General features: G+C 45.3%; 2 protein-coding genes and 1 non-coding gene across 9 annotated transcripts in view; all 3 read right to left on the minus strand.

The window, feature by feature from the left end:
- Positions 1-152: 152 nt before the first annotated feature.
- PRPF39 (pre-mRNA processing factor 39) lies at positions 153-16,036 on the minus strand. Of its 7 annotated transcripts, none has more exons than XM_064461197.1 (14): positions 15,901-16,036; positions 12,606-12,969; positions 12,209-12,334; positions 11,450-11,568; positions 10,496-10,663; positions 9,555-9,720; positions 8,790-8,897; positions 6,467-6,631; positions 6,023-6,149; positions 5,661-5,929; positions 4,868-5,052; positions 3,326-3,400; positions 2,624-2,744; positions 153-831 (listed from the first exon to the last, which is right to left on the minus strand). In XM_064461197.1, exons 2-14 carry the CDS (start codon positions 12,933-12,935, stop codon positions 781-783), a joined length of 2,010 nt encoding a protein of 669 aa, XP_064317267.1. In that variant the 5' UTR covers positions 12,936-12,969; positions 15,901-16,036; the 3' UTR covers positions 153-780. The 7 variants fall into 7 exon arrangements, with proteins under 7 accessions (XP_064317267.1, XP_064317271.1, XP_064317273.1 ...); XM_064461201.1 differs by lacking the exons at positions 12,606-12,969; positions 15,901-16,036 and adding exons at positions 11,696-11,858; positions 11,962-12,030 and having other exon boundaries at positions 12,209-12,336; XM_064461203.1 differs by lacking the exons at positions 12,606-12,969; positions 15,901-16,036 and adding an exon at positions 11,696-11,805 and having other exon boundaries at positions 12,209-12,336.
- On the minus strand, positions 5,484-5,569 carry LOC135315092 (small nucleolar RNA SNORD127). Its single transcript, XR_010374544.1, has one exon. It is a non-coding gene; the product is annotated as a small nucleolar RNA SNORD127 (small nucleolar RNA).
- A 129-nt stretch (positions 16,037-16,165) lies between the features above and the next one.
- TOGARAM1 (TOG array regulator of axonemal microtubules 1) overlaps positions 16,166-22,933 on the minus strand; it is a 44,087-nt gene continuing 37,319 nt past the window's right edge. The window contains exons 17-22 of the mRNA XM_064461208.1: positions 22,644-22,770; positions 22,418-22,536; positions 20,712-20,901; positions 19,533-19,752; positions 18,649-18,735; positions 16,166-16,994 (exon numbers count right to left, since the gene is read on the minus strand). Of these exons, the coding sequence (XP_064317278.1) occupies positions 16,741-16,994; positions 18,649-18,735; positions 19,533-19,752; positions 20,712-20,901; positions 22,418-22,536; positions 22,644-22,770 (997 nt within the window). The 3' untranslated portion in view covers positions 16,166-16,740. The remainder of the gene's footprint in view (positions 16,995-18,648; positions 18,736-19,532; positions 19,753-20,711; positions 20,902-22,417; positions 22,537-22,643; positions 22,771-22,933) is intronic.

Below are 22,933 nucleotides of genomic sequence, written 5' to 3' on the forward strand. Positions count from 1 at the left end.
GTCTACTCTAAGGGGAAAAACTTAAAGGCATAGAAGTGTTGGGCCCGATGCCCACCCCCTCCTGGAGGAGATGTTCCCAGGCCCCAGGGATTTGTTTGAGCAAAGTCCCAACTCCTGGCTGGAACGAGGCAATCCAAGAACGCTCAGAGGACTACTGAATTCCTTGCTTTTATTACAAAAATGGGAATGATCACTTTGATCAAAATGAAAAAAAGTTTGCTCACACTGTGTACATGAAAAACTCTAAATACAAAAATCATCCCAAACACAGTTTGTGCCTTTTAAAAAAGAATGCAACATCATTTTGCACTGCATTTTAATTTTTGACACACACACCCCCTCCCCCCACGTAGAATAGAAAACACAGAGCGCGGCTCACGAGGGCTGCCTTGGCCAGCCGAGGGGCTTCGGTCGCAGCGGTGTGGGCAGCCTCACCCCACAGCTCCCCCAAAACACCAGCAGCGCTCCTGGTTAACTCTATGGAATCATTACAGGACTGAAAAAAATTCTTCAGATATCTCCATAAATTAGTGCAGGGAATTAAAATAAAAAAAATGCATTTATGGTAAACTAGAATTGTACAGAGATACCATTTATCAGTTACCAGCACACAACTCTTGCTTCACACATACCCTGTGAACATCAGCTCATTTCACATGCAAGAAGACCGAAAAGCGGGTATTACAATAGTTCTTTCACATCCCTAATTTAGAAAAATATATTTTTTTAATTCCATCTTTGTTGAAACCGCAGCACAGCGAAGGTCGGTCACTCTTCGGATCAAGTCGGATGGTAATACTGCCCGTAGTTCCACGCGTTCTGGTAGTTGTACTAAGAAAGAAGGAAGGAACAGGGTAGCATCATTCCGCCGGCCCGGCCGCGCTCCCCCTCTGTAGGGCCGAGGGGTGGGAGCCCGGCAGCACCGCCGAGGCGCCCGCATCGCTCCCCAGAGGCCCAGGCCTGGGCGCCCCTCGGCGAGGCTCTGCGGGGTGAGGTGCCTCGGGCCTCCCGCTGGGAGCCAGCTTTGTGGGCAGTGACACCCGCGGGAGGGCCAGCTGCAAGGCCAGGGTGAGGCTGGCACCACTGCCCAAAGTGTCTTTCATAGCTTGATAAACACACGCGTGGTAAGTCTGCCGAGAGAGGCCAGGCCAGAGGTTGGCTCCTGCCCCTCAGATACCCTCTGGCACCTGCTCTATGGCTTCTCATCACTTCCCTTTCAACAGGAGCTTGTAAGAGGGAGGAAGAAGGAAGGTGAGGGAAGCGTGAAGTGTCCAGTCTGGGTCCTGGCTCCCCATCGGCCCTTATGGCACTGCCTGCAGGATGAGCTCTCTGCCCTGGCCTCCCAAACGCCCTGACACCACTCCCTTGGAAGCATCAGCCAGCAAGACCATCGCCGAGAGAGTTCCCATGGTGTTGCTGCCACCACTGCCCCAGCTGAGCCCTGGCCGGGTACGAGTACTGCTACTTGTAGTGCAGTACGCTACTATATACTAGTACGTGCTACCCCTAACCTTCTCAGGGTAGCAGGGAAAAACATCTCCCTGCCCTCAGAAACTGTTCCTGCCCGCTATTCTCAAGCGGAGTGTGAAACACGCAGAAGGCAGCGATGGAGTCACCACGTCAGCCACAGACCGAGATCTTCATCAGCACCGTAACTCTGCTACTCCCACGGTTCTGTCTCTGAAAGCTTGGAGCGTTCCTCCCGGCCTGGTGCGGGGCAGTTTCCCCACGCTGGGTGAGACACCTTTCACCGCCTGACTTTGGAAAGAACACCTGACCTCGACGCAGACAACGCTAAACCAGAGTTAGACAGCGGCCGCTCTGCGTCCCATCAGCAAACACCCTTCTCGCGGGCTCGCCAGGCTCCCTGCAGCCCCAACAGCAGCTTTCCCTGAACTGCTTCAGCAGAACCTTCAGCTGGACCCTCCACAAGCCACAGCTCGACGAGCGAGCATCCCAAGCCCTCAGCTCCCATCCCAGCTGAGGGGCGGCAGCAGCACCCGCCCCAAGCAGTGCACATCTCGTACACAAAGGCAGCTCTGAAGCACTGACTGGCAGCCCACCCCTTGGACAAGTCGGCCGGCAAAATGGCCCATCGGCCTCGAAGCAAGCAGAGCCCGTGCTGGAGGCTGCTGCTGCCGCAAGCAAGGAGAGGAAACCGTGGCATGGCATCACGGATTCGCTCTGTAAGCCCTTGCGGGGGGCAATGCGAAACACCACGCAAGAGCAGCCCCAAAAGAGAAGCTACTAAACAGACCAATTCTGCCAGCACTGTGGACCAGTGCAGCAGAACCCATACCGAGCCGTTACAACAACCGCCCGTCGGAGAGAGTAACTATCAAACGGATCTTTTGCCCTCAGCCAGCAACGTCCTTGGCCGCTGCCGCGCTTCCCTTCCCGTGCAGAGCTGGCCACCACGCTGCTCGTCTTGCTCCGCACTAGAGAGGAGTATGTCACACTTGCATAATAACCCAAAGAGGAATCAATAAACCCAAGAGCTAAATCTTTACTCCAAACTCTCCTCGGCACCTGAGCTGGGCCACAGAGAAGCGTCGCTGGGAAAACCACACCACGCACGTTCAGGGCTCAGCCGTTCGGCGAAGGAACCAAAGCACAGACCCACCTGATACCAGGCGTTGTAGTTATACGCTGCCTGGTTGACTTGCATGTCGCCATCCATCATCTGTGCCGACGCCAAGGTTGGGTCGTCTGTCAGCATTTTCTTTTCATCCGGCTCCTCTGATCTGTGAAGTTAATATTTGCTGGTCAATAGTAGCTTAGATCAAATTCTGAGCACATCTTCATGTAAGAAGTGTTAAAATGGGTAAAAGCAGTAATATTTTCACACTTGGTGCCCTGTCCAAACAGGGTAACAATTTCATTTAGAGGAAGACAGCACAACATTGTGCTTCAGAACAACAGCCTGGTTTTTAAACAGTTCTGGTGCTCAAACCGAGGCGGCGGGAGAATGTTTCTGCTTAGAGACAGTTATTCTTACCAGTACTGCTCAATTTTTGTGTGATACATAACTCAGTAAGTCGTTTTCCAGTAAACGTTTCCAAAATATTTTAGCCAACAGCACAGCTCTATTTAGTATTAAGTGACTAAAAAAAAAAAAGCAGTGGTTTTGTTCTTGCAAACAGTAGGTTTAAAGCTGAAAGACACGTGTGTATATATACACATAGATTAAAGGGGGAAACACAGTAGTCTCTGAGACTGTCCTCCAAACTATTTTTAAAGGATTTCACGCAGCATGCGTTCCAGCGACCCCACAGTGCATCATCTACCACATCAGTTTATACCCTCGGGTGAACAGACTCCCTACCCGTTCTCTGCTCTCCTTTTTAAAGAATCCTGCTCCTTTAGGAGTGCTTGATGTTCATCGTAGGCATCCAAAAGCCTGAAGGGGACAGAAAGAAATAAAGCTTCGCTCACCATTTTCACGTGACTGTTTTAAATTAAAACGGTTGCTGTGTGTTTGTCTACTTCCAACTGTAAAAAATACAAGACCGGTCTAAACCCAGCTCAGCCATAACCAAATCTCAGTCAGCGATCCACCGTGAAGATGGGAAAGCCAAAGAACTTCATTTGAGGGGGGAATCCTACAATGCACACTGAAAATTCTTCCGTGAGCTCGGAAATTCCCAACGCGCTCAACTTTTATCACAATTGTGCAGTTCTTCTATAAAGTTTCTTTATAAAGAAGCTTTCTAAAATTTATTTGGGATACAGCTGCTTCTTCCAGCGACTGCGTTCCCTCAGCTGCGTGCTGATGCCATCCAAAGCCGCACTGATGTCTAGGAATCAACATTTCTTTAGATACTGGAAAATAGAGTATCATACGAAATCGTAACAATTCCGGAGTAGCCCTTTACAGCTTCTTGCCAAACCACACGGGAAGCACAGGTATATTTAATGCAGCACAAGAGCCATCTATCAAGTATAACCGTATGTCGCTGAATGAGCGCGCAACACGCTTCTGTCGCCTAGCGGCAAGTCCCACAAATAGCTAAACGCCGCTTCACCTGCTGCACGCCGCAGTTTACAAGGTATCGCGTGAAAACTGCTTCTTCTGGCGCTATTGCTCGTGGTGAAAACCATTTCTTGTACTGATTTTCTGTGCTCTAGTCTTTTTTGGGAACTGAAAACTTCATTTTGTTTGGTCCATCTAGGGTCCTGCACTTGCAACGCTTGGCTGCCCCGCAGGTTAGAACGGTCGGAGTCAGCAGAAATTAAGCCCAGCTATTGTTAAAAAAAACCCATACAAAGCAGGAAAAACTAACTCACGGTCAGTCCTTCCAAGTTATTTAGCTGCAAAATGTAACTAAAAACAGCTTTTTCTACAATATAGAATTAAGAGGGGGGAAAAAGTGTTATCTAGTGTTGAATTACACAGTTGCCCTTCCAGTATCTGAGCCTCCCACATACGTGCACGGCATGGTTAACGCTTCTGAACACAGAGAAATCTAATCAATGCAGTTTTGGAAACCTCCAGCAGCAGCAGCGGCGGCTCGCGGGGTACAGAGTATCACACCATACCCGCGTCACAAACCACTTCACGTTCTCTTGGAGGAACATCCTCCTTTATAGGACTTTGCAGGAGAAAACTACAGTAAGAACCTACGGGCAGCACACTTCTGCTCCATGAGGCGTTAGGCGTTTCATTAAAAAAAGGGGTAATTTTCTGAAAAGATATTGCTATTTAAAAATAGGAATTTGATTCAGAAAAGCAGCCATCCCTCAACAGAGAGCTGATGGCAGGGAAGTAAATGTTTACTGGCTGCCACTAACTCGACCCCTTCCCTGGTGCTTTAACAAGCACTCTTTCGGTGACCCTCATTTGGCCATCGCACAGGTGACATCTTACTTGTTTACATCAGAACCAAAATCTTCAAGAAACTCCACTTTTCGCTGAGAAAATGTGATCCTCATTTTTATAGACAATGCGCCATTGACAGCTTTATCAAAACAGCTCAGGATGTTTTCTTCGTTTTGCTTGAGATCGCCACTGTACTCCATTTCAAGTAAGTTGAGATACAGTTTCGTATTTTCCTGTTCAAAAGACGTATTAGAAGTTGTACATCTCGGGTCACGTTAGGTTTTTAAGGCTGAACGCATGTCTACCGGATGCGCACCAGAACATTCACACCATAAATACATGCTAGAACAGTCAATAAAAGGATTTTCTTTTTACAGTGGTCATCTTTGACCTGGTTTGTTTCATGCATAGATCAGGAGTGATCTGACACTACAAAACCAGGTGTTACACTCTGCTAATCATAAACTAAGAGTATTTGGAGTGCCAAGTATTTCTGTGGTTACACCAAACAAGCTACGAGCACCACCTACACGCTCAGTTTTGTTCACCTTGGGATGTGAACACCCCTATGTATTTATTCTAAAAAGGAATAAGGAAGACATGAAGCACACTGTGCTTCTGATGGAAAACACTTGCAAACACCCACATTCGCAAGCTGCGAATACGGCAACGTCAGTTTAGAGGGACTGGTGTCTCCACGTAGTAACGGAACATTACATCCAGGGACAATTCCTGTCATCATTGTTGCCAAGTTTGGTTTTTTTTAAAAAAAAATAAAAGGTTCAGAAAATGAAAAATACCAGGATTTTTTTTTTTAACACAGCAAAGAGGGAACACATACTTTGTCAATTTCTATGGCTTCTGACAGCACTTTTCTTGCCTTTGGAAGATTTTTCTGTACTTTGAAGAGGTGTCGAGCTAATTTGATGGCATAAAACGACGATTCACTAATTGATTTGGCATTCCTAACAGCATCTTCGAGCAGGTGTTCAGCTTCTTCCATGTTTCCGTGTCTGCGTTCTAAGCTTACTCTCCGTAAGCGAATCATTGCTAGCCCTAGAATACACTCTTCAAATGTTTTCAAGATTCTTCTTGCTTCATCGATGTTGCCTAAAACACCGGTGAAGATGCTTTAAGATATGAGACATCCAACAGCCTCTTAAAAATAGAATCCCTCCCAGCAAAAACTAACATTGCTCTTACCCTGCTGCTCCTCAAAGGCGGCCCACAGCATGTGAACCATTGGTTTCTTAGGAAGGTGAATTGTGCAAGCCCTGCTGTAGACATGCCTCACTCCTTCAATACTATGATTCTCCATGTATTTGGCATACTATAGTTGAAAACAGAGCAGAGATTGGAAAATTTAAAGCTTGTCTTTGTCTTTAAAAACATGACAGAACGATAAAATTCTTTTGTTTAAACCCATTCAGCACCTTTATTGAACCACTAGACTAGTTTCTGTAAGGAAGGACGTAGAGAGGCAACGAAGTTGGCATATGCAGCAGTCAAATCTGGTTGCAAGCAGACCATCTCCTAATGCAACAGATATAGTTATATATGAACAACATTCCACAAGAGTACAAAAGGTTAGTCACTAGATCAATGTATGCAATCCGCAGGAGGTAGGTGGTGAACCACTTCCCTTACCTTAATCCAGAAGTCCTCATAGAGGGCACATGAAATAACACATCTTTCAAAGAGGACCACAACTCGTTCATGAGTGCCATTTTCTATCTCAAATTCTAGGTACTCTTTCCAGTTTTTCAGCTGAATTTTCTCCAGAGGTTTTACGTGAAAGTAAGGCCTCTTTATCTGCAAGAGTCACAGTACGGCAACTTACGACTAAGCAGCATATCACCAAGTTGCTTAAAAAAAAATAAATAAAGAGCCACACACCATCCAAGCGATGCCATTTAAATAACCAGGGCTTCAGAACAATACATCATTACCTATTCAAGTAAGTCTGCTGGGGTTACCCAAGTAGTGACCAAGAGATTTTGCTGCCGATCACGTTCTAGGCTAGTGGCTTGCTTTTCTAGAAAGCTTTTTCAGTGCAAGCGTTTACGGAAGCTGAGCAGGAGCTCAGAGCAGTTACTCCCTCGCAAACCCGTGGTCACAGCGGAACAATGACACGATGAACAACAACGAGTGTTGCCCACATACGTAGGTACAACTGAAGCCCTTAGTGCCGTACTAGCGCATACCGTACCAACTATACTCATGGTTTGGTTGGGGATCACGCAAGGGAAGGCAGGGCATTGAACTGAACTTCATGTTGAATATTTACATGAAGCTGATCATTCCAAGAGCTAGCAAGATTGCATTGTTACTGATGACTACCAGGGCTGCTGCCTGGGACAGAGTTCGGCGCAGAAAATTTAAACATCGCTTTGAACTAAAGGGAGCAAAGCACCCTTCCAGAGATCTTTTGCTTTTCCTCTCCTTCATTTGTGGTTTTACCCAATCGTTTCTCTCCTGTTCTGCAGTTCCATCTCAAATATAAACGGACAAAGAATTTATAATAATTAAGGAGTACGTTCAATTCTTCCAGGCCACCTGAAACTTAAAGCAGGTCGCCCCCTTCGTGCTCCTCACTGAGCTCTCCTATGGAACCCAACGCTCTTTTTTCCGTTTTCACAAATTCACAGGGACATTGTTCCTGCTAAAGTAACAGCAAAACAGGTCTAAGCAGCCTCCTTCACTTACGTGACATCTGTTGCCTACCTACCTAATTTCTGCTCATTATAAAGACATGTTTAACCTTCTCTTTCAAACTCCTCATAGATCCAACACGTCGGTATCTACAGAGCAGATACTCTCTTGGAAGAAAAAGTACCGATTCTGGCCAGGAGCAAGAGAGGACACCCTGTTTCTTACATAATTTCTGCAGTATGTCCACAGTTTTAGCATTCTCCCAAGTTTCAATAATTTGTAGCTTACGGTTTCCTGAGCCAAGACTACCTGTGCTCACATAACCATTTTTCACAACACATCAGCATATCTGAGCATCACCTACTCTAGGGACAGGCTTTGTATGCTCTCCTTCCTCCTACGACAGGCTAGCGGCCGCAAAGGTGACCCCGTGACACGCAGGGCTGGTAATGGCACGGCAGGCTCTGTATAACCAGAGCTGTATGTTTTAGTTTATGGCGCTAGGACTGGCTACGCACTATGCCTTCGAGTTCCTTTGGCTTACGAGGTATCTGGCCTAGTCCAGCAAAGTGCAATAAGCAGCGTAACAGTTCTGACATCAAGCAACCCAGGAAGGAGTCTCTGAAAATCCGTCCCAATTGTTTAATACTTTTTTTAAAAAGAAAGTAAATTTAAAACAAGAACTATGTTATGCAGTAGGGTATTTGCAAGGAAGAAAATAAATAGAAGACAGAATTAAAAACTCAAGTAGTTTTTTCACAAGTATCCAAACTTAATTCTACATAGAAAAAGTTCTATATCTGCAGTGATCAAACGATTAGCTTAACTAATTCCTTTTAATACATTACACATAGGAGCTGCACGTTACGATGGCTACTTCTGGAAAACAGAAGTGATTTCAGGTGTAAGAGTGTAATGATAAAATACAAAACCATACAAATTTAATTCGCCTTTTAGGACAGGCTTATCTTTTCAGTTAGAATTACCTCCATTCCCTTATTACTTTGCAGTGCCCCACATGGCAGGGCAGTAGTAACCTACATAGCATTTCACGCGTGTATACTTGAAGACTTCTCAGTAAACAACACACGATCTTGCCTCTCTCCAAATACCACTTAAAGATTTTTACACTGTCAGATGACAGAGCTGACCTCAAAGGTTGCCTTTTCACAAGAGAAACGGCAGAGAAGTGAGACCTGATCTTTGCTCAGAGCCCCACACAGTTTACATTGTAAGGCCTAGCCATTACTCAAAATGCCAAGCTCCCAGTCTTGTGTTCGAAACTCTCACGCATGCTGCCTTACACAGATAAACTCACCGCTTCTTCGAACGTCCACCTCTTACTGACTTCATGCTCATTGTGGTTAAACATTTCTTGATGAATCTCAATGATTCTGTGCCTCATGTTCTCTATCTCGGTGATTAGCTAAAACAGAATTTAAAAAAACAAATGTAACAGGTGGACACCGCATCACCTTTGTAGGTGCACTTTATGGTGACAGTTCTGTGCGTAAATTAGAAGTACCGCAGATGGGTCAAGAGTTACCCCAAAGAGCCGGGGAAGGGACAGGACGCTGTCCTGATGGAGCCTTGGCCCTCAGCGCTGCCCAGCTGAACTGGTTTTCTATCGAAGTTTTGCTCTTACATTAAAGACGACTGCAATTACAGATGAATTTGGATCCAAGTCAAACTTGGTTTCAGTACGTGTACTTTTTCACAGTTAGCAATTCCTCTAGAGGGCTCCAAGTTTCCATAGGCCTCTGAAGGCTATGAACCTGCACAGACCATTGCTGGTGGAGAGCTTTCTTACACCACGCTTCCTAACCTCTTAACTGGAATAATATTCATTCCTAAAGTTTCGTACATCACTGCTTTAGTTTTTCAACTCCATTTCCTTAATACCTATGAAAACACTGGTAAGACACGCGCTGTGGACCAAAGCAGTTATCACACGAGCAATGACACGCAAGAAAACCACGGGAACGCCGCAGCTAGAGACACACTATACTGTCTGCAAATACACTCGCCTTTCACCCACAGAGCAAGGCACGACATGCCCAGGAACACGCCCCCGCGTAGGTACCTTGGCAGGGTCAGTTATGTCTTCGGTGCCAGAGGGCAGGTCGTCCCCAGGTTGCGCATCCTCCCCGCTGTGCCCGTTCACAGACGCCAGCTCCCTGCGCAGCTGAACAAACTGCTCGGTAGTCAGAAGGTCTCGGGGCAAGTTGTTCTGTATATGTTCTTTAAACCTAAGAACAGTTCGAAACAAGTCAACGGAAATGTGATGGTTTAGGTGGCAATACTCTGCATAACCAGAGCATGACAGTAAATCCTAGCGGGGCTCTGCATTACTTCAGCGATCTAGGGCAACACTGAGAATGCAACTTCTGACAGCACACAGGCAAAACACAACTTCCACTGTCTATCAGACTTCAAAAGCTTCACATTTCAAGGAGAAACAAAAGGATGAGGAACTCCGGTGGTAAGGACAGACCCCTTGCCATGTAAAATTGATGGCAAAGAACAAGATCAGTTTGAGAGGAAGATGCTTTATTTCCAAAACCAAAAGATCTGTAGAAATTATGGGGAAGACTGGTGTGTAATTTAACTAAGGTTCCTGGTCCCTTCTTAACCCCTCCGTATTAATGCACAGTTCTGCTATCTGGAAGTTAATCTTCTCCTTAGTTAGTTAAATTAGTGTTTCACCACACGCGAGCATTGCATGAGGAATTAAAGTTCAAAACTGCTCATTCTGATTTTTCAAAGACATCCTCTCTTCTTCCTCACAATTCCAAGGCCTCCCTTTATTCCACAGCAGAACATGTGAATTTATCTGAAACCAAATACCTAAAATGTGTATTAGCACTTTAAAACTATCAGTCAAACTGTATGAGGACGTGAATAAGGATATGAAACTCAGCAACTATTTCAAGCTCTTGTTCTAAGTGACCATTTTCACATTTACAGAAGTAGGTTAGCGTGTGCTTAAGAAGCTCGTAGCACTAATCTTTGTCTTCTCTTTACCTCTGGAAATGATGACTGTAGAGTTGTGTTGGAATTCCAAGGATGCGGTCATATATGGACGTAACTTCCCTTAGGTTTCCCTGTTCGTTTTCCCAGTTTATGTACATTTCCCATAGTCTGTCAGAACGGAAATCTGTCCCAGCAGCTAAGACTGCATGTTCATAGGCTCTGAAAAAATGAAATATCTTTACAGATTTTTCTGGATGTTGTAACAGAACAAGGAAGAAAAATTCTGGCTCTTATTTTTTCTGAAGATTATGAGCACCCTCCTTTACTCGCAAACACACTTAGATTATTTCAATTCTTCAAAGTATTTTCTAGCTATCTGTAGCAAGATCTCTAGAATTTCAGAAGCTTCACACTGACTTTTTTTTCCTCCAGCACTATTACAACAGAACAAATAATGGCAACAGGAAAAGCCACTTGCAGGAACACAAGATATTAAGAAAAGACAAAACCTTTACCACTTGTATCTCGTAAAGATGCTAAGACCATTACTTAGCAGTTTACCACACAAAAGCTATACATCAATCACGCAGCTGGAAGCTGCTTCATTTAAGTTCAGTTAAGGTTTTGGGCCAAACCTCTGTCCCACCTGTTACTCTAACCAGAAGCACTGCCAGCAACAGACCAGGTCAGACACATTCTAGCCGTACCTTGAAAATCTCCAAGGAATCCAATTCCAGCACCTCTATGGGGAACACCTTCCATGGCTGCAGCGAGTTTTTCCCAATGTCTAGCCCGCAGCTCTCAAGTCACAACTTTTGACCCTTGTACCACATTGTCTTGTCTACCCCTTCTCACAGAATCTGGCTCCATCACCTCTTAGAAGCCCTGACAGCGACCGCAGGCTGCTATTAGCTCACCCCTTCGCTTAAGCACATTAACCTGATTACACTGCCGTGTAACTGTACGTACGGCCCTCTCGAATCACTCGCTCTGCTTTCAACTTACCCTCGAATAGTACTGTTAGTTTCAGGATCAGCAGGGTCCAAGGTCTCCTTTAAGAAGTTTATATAATGTATCCAAAGATCAACACTAAGAGGAATTGCCTGAAGCCCTCTGCGATAAACCTATGAAGAGAACGTGAACTGTACTTCAAATACTTAACGGCGTCCTAATAGAGAGGCAACACTGTGTTATCCGGTGAACCTTAGAAATACTAATTACTGGAATTTTGTTTAAATAATCTACCATTACCATTTGGGTGGAGGTTGGATAGAACATGGCAATGTTCTGATCTCCACGTGCAGAGTCTTGATCTTCAAAGCGCAGCGGTCCCTGCATTCTGACCAGGTTGTGTGGGCAGGCTTTGGGGTACAGACCATAGGGCACAGACCCATTAGAGCATCATTGACAGCGTCTGACCAAAAATGCAATAAGATGTAGCAATTGTGACCAGCAAACCAACTATATTGTTTTGAAAATGAGTAATAAATGTAAGTGACAGAAAAGCCCTGCCCTACTTGTTAAGCTGCAGTGTAATACAGAGGCTTGCACTGCAAAGCTTGACAAACTGTAGAGGTTTAACGCACCTGCCAACAAAGAGAAAAAACATTAGCTACAAATGCCACAGACGTGACAAGTGCAAACAAAATCCCTACAAACCTGGCCATACATGGCAGGTACTGGCAGCCAAATGACTCGCAGCAGGTTAGTCATTGTTTGGCTAGCAGGACCAACGGCAACAGCTGCGCCCAGCTACCTACATACCTCGTCAGACTGTTTCACGTTGTCGTGTCGCTTCTCGAGGTCCGCGTATTTCTTCCAATATCCATAGCAGTATGGATAATGCGTGAAAAACCTGTCGAATGCTTTCCTGGCAGCCGGTAAGTGGTTCTGCAAGAAATACACAATAAAAGCAATGAATCCTTTCCCTAAAAAAACCTTCACGTTGTTTTAAAAACAGCTATTGTTTTAACGTTTTCTTAAGAACAACTGGTTTTATTTCGTGATCTCAGCCAATGACACCGGCAGGGCAGCTGTCTTAAAACAGTGCCTAGAACAGTACATCAGGCTTTCATAGATTTGTCACTGGAATATCCACGACTTATTTTGGTTTTCTTTGTTTATTTCTGGAAGGCTAAGGAAAAAGGGGGCATGCGCTCACCTCCTGCTCTACATACTGCAGTAGATATACCCATCCTGTGAAATCCTGGGGATTGTCCTCTACTACTTTCCAGAACTTGTCAAAATCTGGAGGGAAGCAAGCCTCAATATCTGTTGTCTGTAAACTTTCGATATTTGGAATTTCACTCTCCTGTGTGTTCTCTTCGTTCAAGTCAGGGGAACTGTCAGGTGATTGTTCCATCTCAGTTACACTCATAATTTCTGTACTGAAGTCCATCTGCTGTTCTTCTGTGGCGGTTTCAGCGCCATTGTCTGTGCTGTCATTGCTCACAGTTGGCTTCTCCTCCTCGGTGGTATCTGCGTTCTCCATAGCTGAGGTTACTGCTGTCTCCTCACTTTAGATCCTGTGGAAGAAAGAATATTCAGTATTCGTGCAGTGAAGGTTCAAGTAGAACTTGGCTGTGAATTATCAGCTCCCAAGTGCTTTAGGCACCTGTGTATTTCACCACAAGCCTTCATCAATTAGACCCGCTTCGCTCTTGAGGCCAATCCACAATGAAAAATCCCATTTAATAGCAGTCATCTACACATACAAAACATTGTGGTTTTTTCTAAAAAACTATCACAGGTACCTATTGAAGTATAAAAGTGAACCAATACAGTTTTCCTGCATGAGTCTGGCAGAAATTTATTCCAAATAGAGAATTATGTTCAAGTTTATTCAAGTCTCCTACTCAGTACAAATCAGTAACTTCTTTGCAAAACAAATGCATGTTAAAATGTACCCTAGCGCTTAGCTGAACTGGCTTAAGCCATAACTTTGCAAAGAGAAGAATGACTATCAGCACTAGACTCAGTCCCTGTTAATGACATCTACACAAACTCACAAGCACCAGCCACAAGAAATGTTCTGGCTGCCCCTTACACACAGTCACTCGCTCCCACACACAGGTCAGATGTCAGGGGTTCCTCCTGCCCCTCAGGACAGACTCCATCTTCCTCCCACTCTTCATTTTGATCTTCCCGTCCAACACTACTGCCGAGCCCTACCTCCTCTGCAAACGCCCTCGGCTGCGTGCTGCTCTGCCAAACGGCCTCAGCGGATCTCAGCCCTCGCTGCCCAAGGCCCGGGCCTACAGCACTCAACCGGACCATCTCCACACCCAGGCTACAGCCTTGCACTAACAGATCCTGGGTAATACAACACCCATGTAGAACACAACAGCTCTTAGCTGTGAATATATTTTAAGTGAAGAACAGCGCGAGACCATCGTTGTCAAGTGCACTGTAGCAATTGCCACTCCTATTTCCCTTCAGTTCTCCTCCGAGGGGATGACAGCAAGTAAGTTTCGCATTTAAAGAAGTCCCTACCCCACACCGTCCCACTGAAAGCCTGAAAAGAGAACAGACAACCTGCCTTCGCTTCAACGAACACATTGATACGCCACCAAAATTATAGCGGGGGAAAAAATCTTTGACAGAAAGGAGAAGTATCTATACCCTATCTTCAGCAGCTTCAACATGTGAGATAACAGTGCACGTTCTCCCGAGTCCACCAAGCCAAGTAACTGGTGTAGTGCCAGAAGGTCCACATGGCCTACTCTGCAAGTTTCCTAATAACTGTTTTTTAAAAGTAGTTATTTCTATTCTCCATTGCATACATCACCTGTAATCATATAAATACAACTTCTTTCCTTTAAGGTTCATAATATTGTAACTTTATGTGGTAACTGCTCATAAAAATGAACAGTTCATGCCATTTAAAAGCCACACAAACACAACGTGACCATGCAGAGCACCACACTGCTTTTGTTCTACAGGAGAAGAGGGCACTTGTGTAAGATGAGAAGTTTATTTCATTAACGACCAGTCCTTCCCCATATCCCGGGCCACCCTCAAAACCTGGTTTCTTTAGTGAGTGTTGGAGATGTGTTTTCAATATTGATTTTGAGAATAAACATACTTCATAAGTTAAGAAGTTAAATATCAAAGCAGTATCGCTATGCCTTCACCAGCGCAACATATGGAAGAGACCTGCATCATTAAAAACAGCTGCTACCGTGCAGAGCTTACCTCCACGAAGATTACAAAATCAAGGCGCAAGAGCGCATCATGCAAACAGCAGCCCCAACACTCAGAAAAAATAGTTTAAAGGATGTTTGCAGCTCTAAAATTTGAGAAAGCTAATGCAAGTGTTTTCAAACATGCAATAATTTATGACCTAAACTTATTGTGCTATTTGACAGGCGTTTTCCCCCTCTAGCCAATTCAGATGATGTATCGCAGCTTAAAAAAAAACCTCCCCCAAATCTAGCTGTCTTCAGGTTAGGGGAAGGACAAAAAAGACAGAGGGAGAAGTGGTCCCGCACCACCTCTGCGCACAAGGCTTCAGATGGAATCTGACAGTTTGTTTGACAGTTGGCTTCCAAGGGAAGGCGTTCTGGAACACCCCAGGGAACCGGAGCAAACCCAAACTCTTACAGTGACTGAAGGCCAGGGTCGGCCCTGCCTGATGCCAAGCGAACGCCGCGAAGGCAGCAGGCACAGGGCTGGTGTGCGCCCAGCACCAACAGCCACATCAGGGAACGATTTAATTCAAGTTCTTTACATTGCTCAGGCTGAATAACTAAATAAATATATCAGATAAAGTATTTAAAGCTGGTGTGCGCGGTTAGATCAGCATATATTATTTAGCCTGTTTCAATTAAACATTTATGGTGTACAATACCGGCTTTTAAAAATATAAACAAACGGAAAACATCTGGGAAAAAGCACAAACGGGCAGCACCGAGGAACTTCAAGCCCCAACCCACCCTCTCCTCTCCTGCTCTAGGAACGCTTCACAACCCTGAGGAGCGGCTGCTTGAAACCTCGCGGGGCCGGACAGCGCGGGCGTTACCGGCGGCCCCTCTGCGCCTGCTGCCCAAACACTAACGCTGTGGCGGCCAAAACACAGCGACACCGTAACGAGCCGGGACGCGCTCAGAGGCTCGGAGCCGGCCTGTTGTTTGCTCGGGGGTGCAGCGGCTGGGGCTGCACGTAACGCGAGTGAGGCTGTCCCCAGCCGGGGAGGCCGGCAGGCGGGCTGGTTCCGCCGGGGCAGGGCGGCCGAAGGCAGCGCAGGGCCCCGCGCGGCCCGGCCAGGCCCAGTCCCCACCTGCCCCGGCCACGCCGCGGGCTGCCCGCCCAGGCCCGCCCGGCTCGGCCTCCCAACGGCCGGGCCCTCCCCGGGCTGAGGCGCGCACCGCCCGGCCGCGCCCGCACACCCACCCACCCACCCCGCGGAGCGCCCGCACTCCCGGAGGCGCTCCCAACCCCCGCCCCAATCCCGGTACCTGCCGCGGGGCCGGTGACCGCCAGCCCGCCGCTCGCCTCCCGCCGCCCGATCGCCTCACGCCGCTCGCCTCCAGCCCGCCCGCCGCCGGGCCTGAGGAAGAGCGGGCCGCGCTTGCGCGACGGGTACCGCGCCTGCGCCCCGCGCACGCGCCCCAGCCCCGCCGCCCCTGCGCCTGCGCCGGCTCCCTCCCCGCCCCGCCAAATGGCGGCGGCCCCGCCCCACCCCGCGTCCCCACAGCTCCTCAGGCGGGGCGGCCGCGGCGCTACGGAAATAAATGCCTTTATTGGCCTCGGGGTCCATGTAAAACGCGTACAGTGTCGGCAGCGGGTGTGGGGAAAAAGGAGAAGAAAGGGTCGTTTCCCCCGAGCGAGCCGCCGGCGTTGTCCGTCCCCGTGGCGATGAGCACACCCAGCCACCAAGCAAAGGTTACAGCACCGTAACAGCAGCCACAGCAAGCTAATACTGCACGACTGTGGAAGTGGATTAAAAAAATACATATTTTTCACAAATACCAAACAAAAAACCCATTGTACTCTTATCTCCAGGATTTTTCTTCCACTTACAAAAGTAAAGCTTTAGTGCTAGAACGAGTCAAAACGTGACTATGTGGTAAGTGTGTTTATTCGTTAGCAACCTGATGTCCACAACTACAGACGGGCGCTGCGCTGGATCTTCCCAAGGAAAGCAGAGGAGCAGGGGTGACACTCCTGCCGCAGCCGGGCTCTCGCCGGCAGCTGTGGCCCTGCTGCAGGGGCAACGCAGGCGCTGGGAACCCGTGACAGGTCCGTCTGTCCCAGTCCGTCGGCTGGTTTGAGTTTCACGCACAGAGGTCGTTCTTCTAGGTTGCTATCTCCAAAAACTCTTCTAAACTCTTCTTGATGTGCGGTGGCTGAGATGCAGCATGAGTTAACAGACTTTGACCCATCTGTGCAAAGAGTGCTTTCGATAATTTCGCTGTGGCTGTCCGGATGTTTCCTCCAGCCCCAGGCAACGAGCCGCTGTTCGTCATATTTCCCAGGAGGTGCCAAAGGACAACTAGAACTTTTTGCTCCACAGCGTAAGGCTTCCGTGGGTATAACTCGGTAACAAGATCTGCAGGAAAGACAACGGGGTCATCAAGCAGTGCTTGAAGGCAATTATTAAAGCACGGTTCAGAAGTGATCCCCTGCTTTGACAGGTGTTTAAAAGCACTTAGCGTCAAATCATCTTCTCAAAGCAGCTAATGAAGGAGTGCTTGCTGTGCACAAGAGCTTGTCTGTTGCTGCAACAGCATCTGTGCTCCAGTGAAAGACACCAGCTTTCCCTACAAACACCCTTTTTTATCCCCTCTCAGGAGTTTACACAGCAGCGCTGGTACTGCTGATAATTACAATCCTCCATTAAATTAAAAAAAAGTAAAGGAAACAAAGGGGGTTTTGAGGTGTTTTTTTAGTTAAGATAGTCATAAGGACCTTTCTTTCTCACAGTGGACTGTGTAACATTTGATATTGTATCATTTCCCTTCTACCTCAGAAATATGCAGTAGGTATTTCAGCTTAAGGAACCTTCTGCTATAAAAATACATAAGATTAAGCATTTTCCCTACTTAGACAATTACATCATGAATTAAGTATTTCATTTGCAAACATTTGCCTTTCTGCTAGAATGGACTCTTCTGATACATAATATAAACTGCTCCAAAAAATTCCAGCAAGAGATGAAGTGTTTAAAGGTTGGTGACTCACGCGTTCAGAAAGCATACATTTAGGAATATTTCAAGAACAGACTGTCCATTGTGTTATTTAGCTCAATTTCATAGCTACTACACACAGAACTACTCTGAAAGTAAGCCAAATAACGTCTGTTTGGTTTAAGCGTGCTTCCCATAAAGACATCCCTTGTTCACTTAAAAGATCAAAGGAAAATTCAGCACTTCCGCTAGTAATAATCCCCAATATTAAAATATGTTTATAAATTCTAATTAAAATTTGTTTTCGATTTTTAAGCAAATTTGTCTTTAAGCTTTTGGCACCACTTTAGGACGAAGGTCATTATGAAGTCTGACATCTTTGTGGTGACTGCGGCTCAGCTTGCCAGCTTGGCTGCTTCACCCCAATATGTATTAGCAAGAGCTTTAAAATGAGAACAAGACCAGCTGCAAAAAGTAAAAAGGTACAGAAGTAAAATTCAGGAGTTAGTAGGAGCCAGCCTTAGAGAACAGTGTATTTTCTGTGCTGGGAAATCTCAGAAAAAGCAGTCAGTCACTCCTTTAGTTTCTTCCTGGCACGAGTACGAGGCCGTGAGTGCTGTGAGAGGGAATACGACGTGAAGCCAGTAAGGGAAGCAGGCACGCCTCCGCTCCCCGGTCGGCCCCGCGCAGGAAGGGATGCTTGCCGACCGGGCAGAGCCTGCCGTGTGGGGACCCAGCCTCGGTACAGTGCATCAGGAGCTGACAGCACAGAACTCACTACAAAACTCATTCTCTGTGATTCCGTATTAAAATTATTATATGCTTAAGGTATTTTATACATTTTCCAGGTATTTATACCTCTTCTGTCTGACTATATAATAATAATAATATTTTGTTTTGTCAGCAATAGATTCAATTTGCATTAGAAAGGGGTGAAATTTGACAACTGCTACATCATTAATGCCCACAATCTACTGTGACAGAAGGGAAGACACAGCCACCGCTATCCTCCAATGAATTTGCCTAATTAGGATGGTACACAAGCAAACAAACATGGAAAGCAGAGCATCACTTTACCAGCAAGCTTTTCTGTCATGTCTTGCTTTGCTTTTCCATTCAGAAACTGGGCTTTTGTGCAGAACGGCTGGAGGAGCAAATAGTTGTCTAAATGTGAAGAACAAAACGTGTTAAAATTCTTAAAGAGAAAATTAAACAGTCTGGAAATAAGCACAATATGGAAAAGTGTAAATGAGAACCTTACTTATGATATATTAACTTCAAAAAACACAGTACTTAAGGGCATAAAAGCATAAAAAGATACTCTTAGCAAGCCCTAGCTCCCACAGCCTGGTAAAACATAGCGTACTCATTTACTGAAAATACTAAGATTCCACTCCAAAACTAAAATAGTTGAGGAAAGAAAACAGTTGTGGCATACACAAATCAGCAAGAACCTGGTTCTTTGACCTGTTTAAGAGATTCAGCAGTGTGACAAGCTTCTGGGTAACGGAAGAGAGAATCTCACAGAACGGCTGAGGTGGGAAGGGACCGCTGGAGATCCCCCGGTCCGAGCCCAGCTCAAGCAGGACCGCCGCAGCCAGTTGCCCAGGACCGTGTCCAGGCGGCCTCTGAGTATCTCCGAAGATGGTGACTGCACAGTTGTCCTGGGCAACCTGCGCCAGCACCCGGGGACCCTTACAGGAAAAAACACCTGCTATGGAAAAATAACGAAACCGCCTACGACATGCTTAGGACAAGCCCAGCTAGCTGTATTTCTTTATTGGACTAGCAAAATATTAAGATGACTTCTACGGTTTAAAAAGCGTGAGGAAAAAAAAACCACTGATTTGTTACACAATGTAATGATTGGATGGAAACTACTGAAAGAGTAACTCCTTAAATTTAGAATTTAATTAACACAATTAAAACACTCTAAAATTAAGAGAGAGTAGATTACTTACCTAAGTGTTGACATAGAGCCTGAATAACGTTGGTGGCAGCTGCGTAAATCCCTGGATTTTTGGAGTTCAGGTTGTTGTCTACCATGGCAGGAATTAACATGTTGATCACAGGTGATAAATTGTCTTTCAGCAAAGGAATCATCTTGTGCATTGTCTCCAAAGCAACCTGATTTACTTTACTGTTTGAGTCATGTAAGCGAGACTTGAAAGCATCGAAGATCTGAAAAAGTATCCAAACAGCATTCATTGGAATTAGCAATTAGCGTTTGAGGTGGATATTACGTTTCCTGCTTTATTTCACACTTTAATTGTCCACCTTAGCAAAAGACGTCTCTGATATGCAAATACTTGAGATGTATTTTTTTGTAGCAAGTAAAGCGACATTTGGTATTTTTATAATGTGTGTTATTCAACTGTACCTCACCTCATCTGAATTCGAATCGTTCCGGTACAATGAAATGGAGGTAAACTAGCCATCTGTAACTTTCAGTATGACTGATATTTTCTGCAAGCAAGTATTTTTGGCAAGGCACAACTCTATTTAGCAAAAAGAGTGTTTTCATGATTTCAGAAACATTCACAGTTAAGGTATTGGAAAGTTCCACAGAAGTATTTCATTGTTCCACAGCAAAGACGCTGCACTGTTAGACAACAATCTTGGTTTTCCTTTCGTTATATCCATCTTCAGTTTATAACTGCTAGGCCTCATCATAGTATTTTTCTCCTAAAGAACCTCCTTTCCTATTAGAAAGGACACTTACCTTAAGCTTCATCATAATAAAGACCTTTCCTCACCTTCTCTAGACAAACAAAGCAGGCAGAACTCGCAGCTGTGTTTCAGAGACCCTTTTTCAAATCTTGGTTAATCCTCGCTGCTCCTTTTGTAACGTGCTCCATTATTTGGGTACTTACTCAGCAGTAGCATGAAAAACTGCACACAGTATTCCAGAAATAGTTCAAAGAGGGCCAGCAGTAAGTGAAAACTTTCCGCTTCTTCCTCCTATTCACTTTACTACCTTTGCAGCTTCCATATCTCCCCCTTGAGCACACCCCACCTAGTCCTCCATGCTTTCCTGTTAATCAGACATACTTATTGAAAGATGGAGCCAAGATTTTTATCAGAAAACTTTGTGACATAACTTTAAAGACCTTTGAAATAAAACGTTTTCATAGAGTTACCTTCACAATGTTGGCAACAACAAAGCCTTGATTGTTCTCTGTGTCTGATAACAGCTGCTTAATGCCATTTATTCGATCACGGAAGTCTTTTGCATTCAATAAACCTACAATGTCTTTAACGTATTCTTCACTTTCTACTGAATTACGAGGAGCTGTTTTTCTTGTGACTTCACAGGCTTCTGCAGTTTCTCTGTTGGAAAGGAAAAAGCTATTCAGTGAGCACAGAAGCAAGCTGAAACAGGAGTCATTAATCTCAGACATTTTCTTTCCGTGTGAGTGCAAATATCAGAAGTAAACAGAAAATCTTCTGACAAAGGACTTACACTTTAAACATGGTGATTAGAAAAAAAAATCACCTAATAATAACTGTTGTCCTCAAGTCTCAACACCCATTCCACTCTGAATGCGTATATATACCTATCTCACAAGAGATAAGCCTCAGCGAGGCTAAGGCTAAGCTTTAGCTAGGCTGTTTCAAGTTTCCATACAAGAGCAGCTGGGTTTGTGACCAGTAACAGTTGTGAACTTCCCTCACATCAGCAGGTCAAAAAAAATCCTCCCAGAAGTTGTTGTAGTTCAATTCTTTATTCTCAATGTACTTCAAACACTGATCCCAGCTTAGGTGGCACCTAAGCAACGTGCCATGCCGAGGTGGAAATTCAAGAGCTCTTCATAGAATATTTTGAAACACATTTTTTGTAGCATCTAATCTTATCAGACAGTCATGGAAAGACCTATAAAATCACTTCTCTGTCCGGATAAGTATCCTGCACTTACAGACCGGCCCAGGTAGAGTCACTAGCTCATTCCTAATTCTTGAACAGAAGTCTTTGATGGAGAATGGAATAAGCATCTCTCTTGCATTTTCACACTCAAACCTATCAGCTCTGCGAGAACAGAAGGCGGCACGAACATCTCCTGTCCTGCTAGTGTATCACAGGCCACTAAAGTACCTGCATCAAAGGTAACAGAGTCTTTGGCATAATGCAGTAAGTAGCACCTCTTCTAAGGAAGCAGACCTGTGGTCTTACATGCCAAAGCAAAATTTACTATCCAATGTGGAATTAGTTATTATTCTTAATAGTAGAGAGTGTGTTACAGAAATCTGTTCCTGAACAGACACACTTCCTTCAACCTGGAGGCAGTCACAGCGCCTGTGAACTCTATATTTTTGGATGCAGGCTTTTGGTTTAGTTTAAATTTGGGGCCGTTTCTTGTTCAGTTCAATAGAAGACCTATCAGAAGACAAAAGAGAAAACTAAAAATGGACAGAGTGAGTATCATCTGAAACCTTCAGCATCCCCAGCTGGGATCTAACTGAATACCTAGTGTCGAGGTAAGCACACAAACAGGTTATTTGTACTGCAGCTGCCACTAGGCACATTTTTTCTATAGAGTCTGAACGGCAATATCTTCAGCTGGTGCTGACATGGATCTACTGTGAATTCCAAGAATTTTGTGTACTGGGTGTATTTTCATAGCCAGTCAACAGACAAATTAACTTCAAAATGCACAAAGCCATTTTAGTATTACCAATTACCCCATTTAAGAAAAGTTCATCTGGGACATGTCAGGTTTCCCCTTTTCCTTCAGGTACGTTTAATTTTCACAACCCTGCTGTGAACGTTCCTGTACTCTCTCCTTCTGGTGAGGCTATTTTCCTAGAGGTCAAGTTACTACCAGGGTAAACCACCGGCGATCATTACCTGTCAGTGATGCTGAGAGCATCTCTGGAAGTGGATGATGACCTCGAATGTCCAACACTGCCAGTATGGGAACGTCTTCCTTTTGCTGAGGGTGTGTCTAATGGCATCTCCCCCAGACCCTGCACAAAGGTGCAACTGTTAGTTAACAAGGCTGGCACAGCTCTGCACTGCTGGAGACCCTGTCAAAGGAAGCTGTGCAAAGTATAGCAGCACGTTTTCCACGTACCTTTTCACGTAGGTTGCTAACAGATTCCTTAATGTAAGGCAAATCCTTGGTCGGCGTATACTTTTCAAGTGTTTTATCAAAATCGGGATGAGCCATCATACTGAAGAGCATCTTTCGACCATAATACCTGCAGGATAACAGACCACGACATACGCATCCGTTAACATGGGTTTGCTTTGTAACCTCTGATAATTATAGGTGTGTACCTCCAAAATATAGAGGCACAGGAAGATTGCTATCTATATGGGTAACTAGGCACCCTTTCCATCCTCCCACAAAGAAACTATGCT

Source organism: Phalacrocorax carbo, chromosome 9 (genome assembly GCF_963921805.1).
Source record: "Phalacrocorax carbo chromosome 9, bPhaCar2.1, whole genome shotgun sequence".
NCBI lineage: Eukaryota > Metazoa > Chordata > Aves > Suliformes > Phalacrocoracidae > Phalacrocorax > Phalacrocorax carbo.